General features: G+C 35.8%; 1 protein-coding gene across 1 annotated transcript; it reads left to right on the forward strand.

The window, feature by feature from the left end:
- On the forward strand, window positions 1-8,835 carry LOC124169099 (acyl carrier protein, mitochondrial). The gene is made up of 4 exons (XM_046547583.1): window positions 1-198; window positions 523-636; window positions 5,455-5,542; window positions 8,199-8,835. The coding sequence occupies exons 1-4, from the start codon at window positions 34-36 to the stop codon at window positions 8,288-8,290; spliced, it is 459 nt and encodes a 152-aa protein (XP_046403539.1). The 5' UTR covers window positions 1-33; the 3' UTR covers window positions 8,291-8,835.
- Window positions 8,836-13,516: the final 4,681 nt, after the last annotated feature.

Raw genomic sequence — 13,516 nt, forward strand, 5'->3', positions numbered from 1 at the left:
TGGGACTTCTCTGGACCCCGTTGCAGAAGAAAAATGGCTGCGCTAGTTCAAGGTTTAAGATGTTCCCTAGTGAGAAGTTCCCGTGCGTTGCGTGTTTGTGCGCAAAGAGCTTCGTTAGTCGGAGTTCATGGAAAAACAATGCATACAAAACAGTTTAATGCAGAGCAAAATTCTAATACTCTCCTTTCATTAAATGTGGTATGTGCTCAACCGGTGCCCTCGTGAAGTTCTTCTCAATTTAGTCAGTACATGATGATTTGTTAGTTTAGAACAATTTAGACGTTCACATTAATTTTTGTATTATTTAATATAGTTGTGTGTGAGTTGTTACGCTTTTGCTACTTGCTTAATGTGGTCATTTTCCGTGTATATAGTATCCCAGTTTTCGAAGAAATTTTCGCATTCTTGCTTGCTCAAAGGAAGAGATAGAAGAGAGAGTTATGAAGGCACTCAAGGAAAATGAAAAAGTCGGTGCACAAAAGGTATATTTATTTTCAAGTGTTTCTTTTCCCGTCTTTTCAGAGGACTCTGCAACCGAAAAGACTTTACAGCGCCAAGGATCCTCTAACCCTTGAGCTGATTCGGGACCGAGTGTTGTTGGTCCTGAAATTGTACGATAAAATCGACCCCAACAAGGTATATATCATCTTTGGGAGATGTTGAGGTTCTACTAACAATGTTATCTAACCCCATCCCTGTTCGGAATTTGACAAAAATTTGTGTGTAGTATTATTTGGGAGAGATTAACTTTAACCAAGCTACTCTTCGAAGGATTATAATTTATGTTTTTCGTTGTTTTATTGTATATTGGTATCAATGATTTCTCGCTTGGAAGGGTCGGGGCGGTTACCTTGTGATGTCACAGGTTAATGCAATATTGTTAATGTTTATATCAGGCCCGAATATAGTTTAACGTTCTCAGGTTATGCTTGCGTTTTTTTTTCTCCAAATTTTGTTTAAGTGGTAAAAAGATAGGGTTTTCATTTAAATATAGGTCACCAATTCGATATGAAAATCTTCCATTTCAGCAATTGTGGTATGTATGAAGTAAATGAAGTACTGCAAACTTTGATCCTAATTTTCTTAGGTATTACAGCATCGTGACTATCATCTGGGATGTAATGGGGAACCTAACATTTTGTTTGCATATTGATATTTAATGCTACTGAAGTATGTGGTGCAGTGGTAACCCCGTGATATTGGTATTTGTTGATTCTTTTTTTGCTTGAATGATTTAATTTTTATTTCCAACAGTTTTGGGCATTAGGCTCGGAAAAGTTGAAGGCTAAATTGCTGTGACCCATACTTTGATGATTGATTTATAGTTGGATTGGCAATGACAGAGTAGCTGAAAACTGCATGAATAAAATATTCCATTCTTCCCTCCCTCCCTCTCATCATATATTTCATTTTATTTTTACTTTGCTAAGGACTTACCTATGTACATTTTCATTACATTACTTACATTCGTACATTTTCTTATTAACCTCTGCATTTCACTGCATGCAACATCTTTTGTATGGATTTATTGTCTGTTAATTTCAGATCACCTGCTCATTTTTATTTTATTAAATGAAATCAATTCCACTGTGAAATTGCACCTTGGTAATAGGCTGGTTTCAATGTCTTCTAATTATAATGTCTTCCCTTCTTTTCTGATTTCAAGTAGGAATAATTTATATTCCCATTTGCCAAATGCACATGAAGTTGTCTATTACATATTATAGTCATCATTTGAATAGTTATTTTGTTGCATAATTTGCCCTTTTCTCTTATTTACATTTACCAAATTAAATCTTTGAATCTCAATTACTCCATAGTTTGACCTTCATATCTGCTTATCAAAATTGACCCAAATGAAAAAATTCATTGGCTTTGGAATGGTATAAGAGCATTTATGCTGATGGCTTAACAAATCATGTATTAGATGGAGACTGATGTATCATTAGCAACAAATTGGAATGAATGATGCATTAATCAGCATTGGTCATGAACTGGTTATGTAACTGAATTCTGCTGGTTTTTCCGGGTATTCTTCCGCGTTTATCCATACGCGGAAGAATACCCGGAAAAACCAGCAGAATTCATCATAATCTCCGCGGAAGCCTACTTGGAAACTTTGGTTATGTAACTATTGTTTCCTAAGCATCAAAGTCGGTCATACTATATTATATAATCCTAAATATGGTGTTATGCTGAAATTTTTGACTTTATTGAGAAATGGAGATAGCGTTAAAATTCAGGTCGTATACTTAGTAATTTTCCTAGACTTGTATCAGACCTGCTCAGCCTATTTTACCACTCTGTGGCATAATTTCATATGTACACTGCTCCAGTCCAATGCAGGCCATAGGGATTAGTGCAGTGAGATGGGGTGAGCATGAATAAGGCTAATTGAAATAAATACATTAAAACCCCTTATTTACACTTTTATACGGTCTCCGGGAAAGAAGTGAAAAATGCAAATATGTAGTGTGAAATTGAGAATTTTCAGTTTTAATTACTTATTTCTTAGGATATGCCATAAATAAAACAGACTGATTGATAAACTGAAACAGAGGATTAGTATCGTTTATTTATTTGAGAATATGTACTGAAAGAAGATATTGCAAACATACACAAGAATTACAATGGCAGTGACATTACAGTATTACTTGCTGTAAATAATCATGAAAACAATCTATTGTTTAACATATCACTTAGAAAAAAGTCTGCTATTTTTAACTGCTTGGGCTTCCTCTGTCTATTGATATCATGCACTTCTTTTTTAATTTTCTACAGTTCATCAAGCATTTGCTCACTGCAGTTTTCACGTAACAATTCCTTAGTGTGTGAACAGCACATACTCTGTCTTGGTATGAAGGTAAAGGAGCCTCTTCATCCTGTGTGTCCTCATCTGCAACTTCCTCTAGGCAGTTATCCGAAATGTCATCTACACTCTCTACCACAGTTGTCACAACACATGAATCTACTTTGACACATCTGAAAATTTACCATTTGTCTCGAGAAGATTTCACTGGTTGTATTTAGTGTCATTGTCACTCGCCAAGTCAGATGGAATTTCTTTGATACTATTAGCATGAAAACCTGCCCATCTGAAGCAGTTGTATTTTGTAGAGTTCTTAACCTGTTTCCAGGCCCATGAGATGTAGTGCAAGGCATCCAGTACCCTCAATTTCATTGTCTTTATGTCTTTACCACAACCATGCAGAGATATCAATTTCTGTACAATCATTCTTTGATAATGCACTATAAATGAGAGAAGTGCAATGGTTTGGGCACACTGGTACAGTTTGCGGAAAAAATTTTAACTGTACATTTTTTAACCGTACATTTCTTAATTGTACATTTGGTGGATGGGATGGGACCCAATCAATAAACAGAATTTTCCTGATCTGTGACCCCATTTTTGCATCCAGAGCATAAAGCTGATCCTCAAAAATTTCTCAGGTCATCCATGCCTTGGTATTTGCGGTGTATCTAGTTGGCAACTGTTTTACATGCTTTAAACACTTGGGAATTTTTTATTTGCCAATCACTAGCGGCTGAAGTTTCTCACTTTCATCTGAATTTGTGATTAATGAGACAGTAAGTCTTTGTCCGTGACATTGCTCCCCTCTGAGGCACAGTGTTTTTGCTGGCAGCACATTAAAAAATAATCCTGTTTCATCTGTACTGAAAAAATATTTTGGGCTGTAACCTTCCAGAAGTCTAATCAGTTCAGATGCTTTCCACTGAGTTGCAGTCTCAATGTTAACACTTTTACTTTCACCACTCAGTCTCACATACAAGATTGCACCAATTTTTGAGTCTATCCAAGCAACCATAAGAAGGCGTGAAATCTTTGATTCCCAGTCTTGTGGAGGTATACAATACTTTTTCTCATAAGATGATGCCGTTCATAGAGACACTTGATGATCTTGCACCAAAAAACCACTCAGCATTTGTTCTAATTCTACAAATGTGGATTTCTTCACATATTTTCTCCTTTTTGACAAATGTCTGCATGGGTTTTCATGGTTTACAGTCGCATCACGATTTTTCACTATGGTATGCAGTGTTTAGACTGGTAATCCGAGTTGCTTCACCAGATCGATTTGGGTTCCGGCATAAGAATCAACTCTCTCTATAATTTTCATTTTGTCCTCAATTGAAAATGTCTGTTTTTCACTTTGCCTTTCCATTTTCAAGCCGAATAAATTCTGTTTTTCGTACTAATTGAGTGTAACTGGGCAACATATGAGTATCTGAACTACCTCGCCGATCTACTAGTGCAAACTGTCATGCTAGTTAATAATTTTTAAAACTTTTAATAATTTGCTATGTTCTTTGACTTAAATGGGATTGTGCCAGTTTCAATAAGTTTTATATGCATTTAATTAACCCAAAATTTAAACAGCCCAGTAATGGCTGTTGAATGGAGTCGGTGCAAATCATCAATAGTATCCAGTATTTCCACCATGTTACACCTGAAATAATCTATTTTGTTGAGTGTGTTATCGTAGTAATCAATTTGAAGGATGAGGCATAATATATTGGGTGTCTTTTAAAATTTATTCTCAAGTTCAATGTAAAGCTCTTGGTTGTTTCTCTAATTGAAGGTAATTGTCTCTCCATGTGACCATTTGGAAAAGCAGCGATTGTAAAGTAAATTTTAAAAAGATTCTTGTTCCTGTCTTTCCTAAGAAATTAATATGCATTTTGTGTCACCATGGTCCATTCTTTGGATTCAATCCAGCATAAGACCCTTCGGAAGTACTGTGCAATACACATGACTGATCATCGTTTTGATCTCTCTTGAATCATATCTTGGTGTTGCCCTTGATTTTTTTCAGCCATGTCTAAAGCTTATTATTTTCAAGATATTATAGCCGGTAAGTTTTGATTTATAATGGCTACTATGTATTTTGATTTAAAAGCCAAATATGGATATTAACATTAGGGTACCTCTTCATTTATATGTGTGGATATTATTTTGGGATAGGAAGAGAGAAATTGAATTGAAACTGCGTGATTTTCTAGGAGTCAGTGCCTTAAAAAGTAATGGATTGCTTTCAATTTGTATGTATTATAAAGTGTAAGATGTGGAAATAATGAATCTTTGGCTAATGGTTCCTTTTTATTGAGTAATTCTGTTTTGCTGTTGCTTCAATTACGAGTTTCACTGATAGTATTCAGTGGTATTGTTGCTTTTGAGTATGTATCTAGATTTTTCCATAGAGTTATTTATTTTTTTCTAATTATTTTCCATCATTTTATATTACCATCTTGTCTGGTTAGTCCATAAGTTCCCAAAGAGTGACCTAAGTTTTTGGGTAGCTTAAGCACTCGAACAGAAATCGGGAGGATCCGGGTTTATATCCCAGTCAAAACAAATGATTTTTTCTTTGTGGAACTAATATATCTTTGTGAATATATGCTTTTGTAATATCTTTCTCTTAATTTTTCTCATAGCTTACCTTAGATTCTCACTTCATGAATGATCTTGGGCTTGACTCCTTGGACCATGTAGAAGTTATCATGGCAATAGAAGATGAATTCGGTAAGTATTACTTGTTTTTCTAAGATTGTCTTTCCATCACACAAGACCGTATTTTTCTTTTCATCAACCTTGAAGAGCTTTGAGGGAGTGGTACTCATAGGAAAATTCCCCGGGCATAGGTCCCCTGGGTGTTCAATCTGGTTAAATGGTCGCTAAAGGTTAACTACAGCTAACATTAGCGGGCCATAAGAAAGTAATACATACCACAATTGTGGTGAGCAGACAAGAGGCCAGAAATTTTTCGTAAGAGCTTGGGTATTGTGCTAGTTGCCTATATTGAGATTTTGTTGTCAATTCGCATGGATGTGAATGCCATACATTTCATTAAATCTGCTATGTATTTCATTTGTATAATACTGAAATTTTAATTCATTGTTGATCATTGGCAGACATTATAAAATGAAACTTTATCGAAAAATGGAGTGTCAGAGAATAAATCTCTGTAGGTGGTTTCCTTAGCAGATGTATCATGGGTAGTTGTCCTGGGGGAAAACTTTGAGAGTGACTGCCGGCTCAAAAGACCCCCACCCGGCTCTGTTCCCTAGGTTGAGAGTTTCTTATTTTTCCTTAACCTAAAATTAACAACTCCTAGTAATAGCCAGAGTTAACACCCTGAAAGGCTTATGGTAAAGAGCATTAGATTAAATACATCAAAATTTGATTTAAGTAAAATGTTTGCTAACCAGGAAAGTTTCTTTAAACTACCGTGAAGTTTATTGCCAGCCTTCTGCTTTCAGTATTATGTTCGAGGATTTAAAATTAGCATATTTGCTTATATCTAAGAAGAATATTATTCTAAGACAACTTTTTTGTGGAACTCAGCTAAGGAAAAATATTTAATTTTGAAAAATAATTACCGTGTATCTCTGAATATATTCCCTTTGTTTTACACAAAATTACCAGAAGATAAGTTATAGGGTGGCCTATATCATGGCCTCCTTTAATAATTTAGTTCTAAAGGAGGCCATGTTTATATTGAAGCACAACTACTTGAGTGACCAATTGGTAATCTGAACATCACCATCAAAGTATTAATTATTGTGTGGTAGATGTAATTATTTGCTGTTCTGTAATTTTAGAAGGTTAATTAAGATATTTTTGTTGTTTATTGGAAACCAGAATTGAGGGGAATGCTTTCAAGCATTCAAAGTGCAGGCATCACTCCCATATTATGAAATTAATGCTGAAATTTGTGTTTAAAGCACCATTTCCTTTTTATAAATAACCGTAATCCCTAGTTTTGTTGTATTTTGCTTTGCGTGCCACTGAAGCAGACAACATTAGAAATTATGAAGTCTTAGTGAAGTCTTTCTGGTTTCCTACCACTATTATTCCAAAACTTAAGGTGGCAAGCATCTTTAATAAGCAATGTTCTTTTTGATGAGAAAAGACTTAAATTTCATGCATATTTTATTAAGTGGATCAGCTGCTTTTAACTTGATGGTTCTCAATTCATCCATCATGTCAGCTTTTTGACATATCCAAATTTGTTCAATATGAACACACAGTAAAACTGAAGCTAATTTAAAATCACTATAAAAACATTGTTTATGCAAGCTTCTAGCCTCAAGAACACAGCAAGAATAATATGACATGCTTTTTTCTGAGAAAATTTACAGCAGGCCAATACTGATCTCGTGGTCAATTAAAGTTATGGAATTGAATTTGTGAGATTAAATTACTATCTATCCAGTAGAGGTACCGAGGTGACAATTAAGAAAACTGATGACAAACCCAGGTTATCGTAAGCGAATTCAAGGACTAAATAGAAGTATGTCTGATCGGTGGTGGCCGAATCTTTGCCTCCTGCTAAAAAAATGCTATTTTGTTGTCCAAAAAGGTAAAATTAAGTAAATTATGATGCTGCCGTTTTTAATATCGGTTTTTGTTTCAAAGCTATCTATTGTCCAATTTGGGTATATATAATTTAGATGATACTTACTACCCGCAAAAAATTATGCAATCAGCATTTGAAGTCGAGAATTTTGTATCAAATTATTAGATAAGACCTTTTTTTTTGCAGTAGTTGGGAGGGAAAAAACATTGTCTTAGATTCATGCAAATACAGTAATTTGACAAAATTGTGTTTTGCTTGATGTTTCATAATGAATAGCGAGTTTTTAACACCTTATAATATTCATTACACTTAACTTGCCGCTATAAATGATGTATCAAATAAAAGAGCAACTCAAACAGTTTTGTTTGTTGGGAACAATATGCATGTGCACCGCTGTGCACAATGTTTGCGCCGCCATCCATGAGAAATTTCTAGTAGCAAAGATGGGGATTAGCGAATAGAAAGCTTTTAGTGTAATACAATTTGCAAAGATGGAATGTGTAGTTTGGGAAGAAAGTGCATATTGTCTTGATGTGAGCAATGTGACAAATGTTTGAAATTGAGTACTTGCAGGCTTTCATGTAAAACTGTTTTAATTTCTGTTTCATTTGATGTATGATTTGTAGTTGTAAGTTTAGTGTAATGTGTATAAGAAAGTGTTAAAACCCAGCTATTCATTTTGAAACATCCAGTATTAATACAATATTTATATATCTGCCATTATATCTGCATTAAGCAACTTGATGGTTACAGACACACAGTATTATACAGTATTTTTATATCTTGTTTTTATTTAATTTTGATTTCCTTTTGTTTTAGGATTTGAAATTCCTGATACTGATGCAGAGAAGCTATTCAAGCCTGGTGATATTGTGAGATATGTTGCCGACAAAGAAGATATTTATGAATGAAGATATATCCTAAAGTAAAGTACCCAGTTAGAGGTTGCTGTGTTTAACTTATTGTTTGGCTACAGTTACCCGAAGATGCAACATTACCCCTGTTAGGAAGCAGCCAATTAGTCCTTGAGGTATTTTAGGTGTTAATAGTTATATCCTCACCAACACTCATTCATTCCCAGAAGACCATTGCATGGGCAACTCAATGGCCTTGATATGAGAGACTAATCAAAACATCATATTGCAGCTTGAGAATGTGATGTGGTGGATTATAATGCCCTTTGGATAGGCTATCATCGTTGATGAAAATGTCAGTCCAAAGGTAAATTAAGGAGTTTTTCTTTCTGACAATTGTGTTAATGTTAGGTAAAGAACTTGGGATCATTATAAATATTTTCTCCTTGGACAGTGCCAGGATGTTCCTTAATGGGGGTGTATTGTGAAGCTGGTCATTCTGTAGTGTTAAATAAGGTGTCTATTGTCATCATAATGGTTTGCACAGCTGTAGGTGTATTGTAATATACTAAAGAAATTCAAAATAAAGTTGTTTTCTTTTATCATGATGGTTTTCTATTGCATGCTTTAACCCGTATAGTGCTAGACTATTTTGCCTGGCAAATTTGTAGGTTTGCACTTAAAAATTTTTGTAAAGCCTATAATGAATTTTCAGAAAATATTTTTCCCCCCAATACTTATGGGTATGTTAAAGCATGACAATTAGTTTTAAAAAGTTAAAGAAGCTACATGGAGCACAAAAAATAAAAAGCGTGAGTGTAATAGAACCATGCCGATAGTTAGGCCCTTGGAACTCTTTGCACATACCCAACGGACCCAATGAATCAGCCGGCTTGCACTTAACACACTCAATGCGGATGCCTTGAATTCAAGGCATCCTGCGCTAGCCTAGGATGCGGATGCCTTGAATACAAGGCATCGGTCTCGTTAGGTTTCTCGGCCCGCCATCTGCCTCCGCGTCTTCTACTAGACCCTGCAATTGTGCCCAGCGTCTCAGTGTGTCTTCTCCTGTGACTGGATACATGTTGTTTGCTTGCAGCAGATTTTTTGCCTTCTTTTTATTATAATATATTTATTATAATTTTATTATAATATTTAATATTTTCTTTATTAATAGTGAACATTTAAATGATTTTTTAACTATGTATGATTGTATACGATTAAGGAAGACACAATATCTGATATTATTGCAAAATATTTTTTCCGCGTGGCGTTATGATAAATTTTCTCAGCATTGAGTGTGTTAAAGGCTTAATTCTTTCATTTTTATGTTGATAAGGAAATTTACCTTTGCAATGTGGACTATGCAATTGTTATTAAGTGGAGAGTTAGTGTACATTGTACCTTAACCCTTATAGTGTGGCGTGCCGATATATCGGCTTTTACCGCTCGGCTGAAAAGTGTGGCGCGCCGATATGTCGGCTTTTACGTTATTGTTGTTAAATTTGAGGACATTGAAATAAAAAAACTTATGTATCAGTAAACGTATAAAAATGTTGTGATTATTGTCCAATTTAATCTCATTAATTAAAAAAAATACCGCTTAAAGATATCTAAAAAATTAACTACATAATGTTTATTTTTCCTAGTTGCTACATTTTATTAAAATATCTTCCGCATTTTTCGACTGCACCCCGGGAAGAAGGATAGCACTAAAAAGGTTAGGTTATCAAGTTGCATCCAATTCAACAAATTTCATTTTTTTAAGAATGGCTAAAATTTATTTAATCCTCAAGCTGTATTTCTTGTGAGTTTGGCAACTGTCCTGTAACTGCATGTGCGTTGAATTGCTGTTCATTTTAAACCTTTGCAATTCCGTCACGGTGATGATATACCTTTTCCAGCTGCGTAAATGGCTGCTGTGTTTACTTATTCAAGGATGATTTAATATTTGTTCCTCCCAGTCATGCTGTATATTATTAAAATACTTTAAATACTTTTTTTTATTCTTGTGAAATAATACAATGAAAGGATTCAGGGGAGTAAATTCTTTAAATGATATGATTTTTTGGAAAGCATTTTATTAATATTTTATTTTTAATTTTGTTAACCTGTCCAGCCTGTGCAGTGCACTGGTCAGGTATTACAGAGTCCATCCTGTCTCCCTCCAGTTACTCTAGCATCCAATTATCCACAACTTGGTGATTGCTGCTGGTATTTTATATTGGAAGTAACAGAAACTACGAATAGGATACCAACAAAGGTGTCGATCCATGGGTTTTAAAGGGTGCCCAAGTCATTGGTATTGTCCAAATACATAATCGTCTTATCCACTATTTAACCTCCAAGGCTAATACGGAGGTCAAAGGTCATAGAGGTAAACGTCGGGCCATTGTGACAACCAACGTGTCTAACCATGGGTTTTAAAGGGTGCTCAAGTCAGTTTTGCAGTTCATTTATGAGTATTGTTGATTTTTTGACCTCCGGAGGTCACAATGGGGGTCAAGGGTCATAGAGGTAAACATCGGGCCATCGTGACAACGAACGTGTGGAACCATAGGTTTTAAAGGGTGCTCAAGTCAGTTTTGCAGTTCATTTATCAGTATTGTTGATGTTTCTCTGAAGGTCATAATGGGGGGTCAAAGGTCATAAAGGTATGATTTGATGTATTAGGGAAACTAATGTCCCCAACCAAACAGTGACCAAGTTAGGTGCGTAGTACACATAGTATTCATTTTGTTAACTTGTTAACACGTGGGCCGCCATTATGTTTTTAGTAGATATGTCCTCTGATGCCATTGGTGTTTTTCATTCCGTTAACTATTCCCGGATCATTAAACATTAAATGTGTTTTTATACTTTACTTCAAAATAAATATTTAGCGTGTATGTCTGAATATAGTCCCCCCTTTTTTTTCCAAAAATGCCCATGGTAAAAGTAAAGGGGGGGGGACTATATTCAAATGCATTTTTTTTAACTTTTCCCGAAACTGAAGCCTCAAAATTAGGGGGGGGGGGACTACATTCGGAGAAATATGGTATATTCTGATTCCATAACTGTCATGGCCCATACATTAGCGAGAGATTCTGGTCACTCCGGGGTCAGAAATCCACTTTGAAACAGTCGCTCGAAGGCAGGTCAGTATGACCGGCGTGGTGTGATGGGAGCCACTTGACTCTGGTCATTATGACCGGCATGGCAGTCAACGTGTTAACCTCCTGAGGTCATAAGTTGGTCATAATTCACAGAGGTGTGTGCAGAAATATCCAGGCAATCTACCTGCCAACCGAAAGGTTTTCAAGGATGTGCAAAACAGTGTACATAGTGGTAAACACCATGACCAGCAAAAGGTTTGAAAAGGTGTTCTAAAGGGTGGTGCTGTTCCCATATCAATGTTACTAAATTAGTTATTAAGAAGAGGAAGGGGAGCTGATTTTAGCCAATTGCAAACTTTATTGCGCATTGAAAGGAAAATAAAATTTTGGTTTATATTAATGAGAAAGTCAAGGTCATATTTATAAATAATAATAATAAAAAATATAAATAGTAAATACGTACACATTATTCAACGTGACCTCCCTCCCGTGCCAGGCATAATTGAATTTGCTAGACAAATGATCGAGTAAAAATGTCCTCTAGAATAAGCGGGGTAATAAACTCTGCACATCTTATTATCTCTCTTTTCAGCTCTTCGACATTGATAAATGTTTTTTTATAGACTAATTTCCTTAAAAATCCCCATAAAAAGGCACATGGAGTGAGGTCACTCAACTTGTCCCCTTGGACACTCGCCAATTGCCAAACTTCTCTTGTAGCACATTGAGGACCGCCTTAGACCAGTGTGCAGGAGCTCCATCCTGCTGGAACCACAGTTCCTCAGCATTTCTGAAGTTTTCATGCTCCACATCCCAGAAAAGGTTTTCCTCCAGCATAGCTTGATAGGTGTCCGTCCTCACGTTCTTTTCGAAAAAGTATGGCTAAAAAACATGCATTGCTGTTATAGCCATTAACACCATTACAACATTTCTGTTTAACGACCGCTCATGCCGAGCCTTGGGATTACCTGTTGCCCAATACCACGAGTGGGTTGAAGAGACAGCACCAATGAGCCCTCCTGAAACACATCTATTATTGAAAGAAGTGCATGGAATTTAGAAGAATAAAATTTTATTGTCTTGACTTTTTTGTGCACCCCAATCAAATACATAGTTTGTTTGTAATCTTTCAGCCAAGTTTCGACTACACATCCCATTTACCAGTATTTTTTTGCAGCAGTTCTACTGGGGATATCTTAAATTTGGAAGAATTTCATATACCAATCATTTCCCATGAAGAAGTCACCTTCAGAGAGTCATGAAACATCATGCCATATATTGTGGTTCATCAAGCAGCATACATCCATATGTCTACTTATCATTGTCGACCACCAAAGCTACAGTCAATTAGTTTTTGCGTGATTATGCCCTTATTAGATGAGGTAACCAGGCGACCTTGCCGGCGATGAAAGTGGCTGCTCAGCATGTCACGAGTCATTGATTCTAATGGATGTTGTTACACGAGGGTAGCCAGCGACGTAGTCACACTTTGGCGACTGACTGGCTACCGAGCCCCGTCACCACTCCGGTTGCTACTGGCTACCCTTACTGGCAATGCTGCGTTGTAGCATACGCAACTGTATTGCACTAGGTCACTAGTCTCACCTCGCCACTCGGTCAGTACACATCACTGGTTTGAAAAAATGGCTACTGAACTGGCTACTAGATATGGTAGCAAGTGTGTCGCCAGCTACTGTCACTGGCGACGTCGCCTGGCTACCTCATCAAATAAGGGCCTATTAATAAGAATTAACAACATAGTCGAAATGAAAATGATAATAAAAATGATTCATACCTAAGAATAATGATGCATTTAAAAATTAGACTCACTTTTTTCTATTCATTCGAATGCCTATAAAAGTTAGGGAAAAATAAATTCTAAGGAACTGGTTTTTTGATTGATTTGACAGTAATCTGTCAGGAGTCTGAGTTCTATAAAAACCATTAAAGGCTAGATTAAGAGTGCATTGCATTTCACTATTTGCCCAACTGCTGGTGGGTGAACATCTATTCTCCTTCCCATAGATAATTCGTATGTATAAAAACTAGTCTTAAAGATATAGGTATATTTATCTTTTCCTATTTCAAGTTGTACTGGAATTTTCCCATTGATGAACATTTTCAATGTAGTAGCTCAACTTAATATCTATTCATTATTTCGTTTGTACTAGTAGAGAGAAATTAATAA

The sequence above is a fragment of the Ischnura elegans genome, chromosome 12 (assembly GCF_921293095.1).
Source record: "Ischnura elegans chromosome 12, ioIscEleg1.1, whole genome shotgun sequence".
NCBI classification, from domain to species: Eukaryota; Metazoa; Arthropoda; class Insecta; order Odonata; family Coenagrionidae; genus Ischnura; species Ischnura elegans.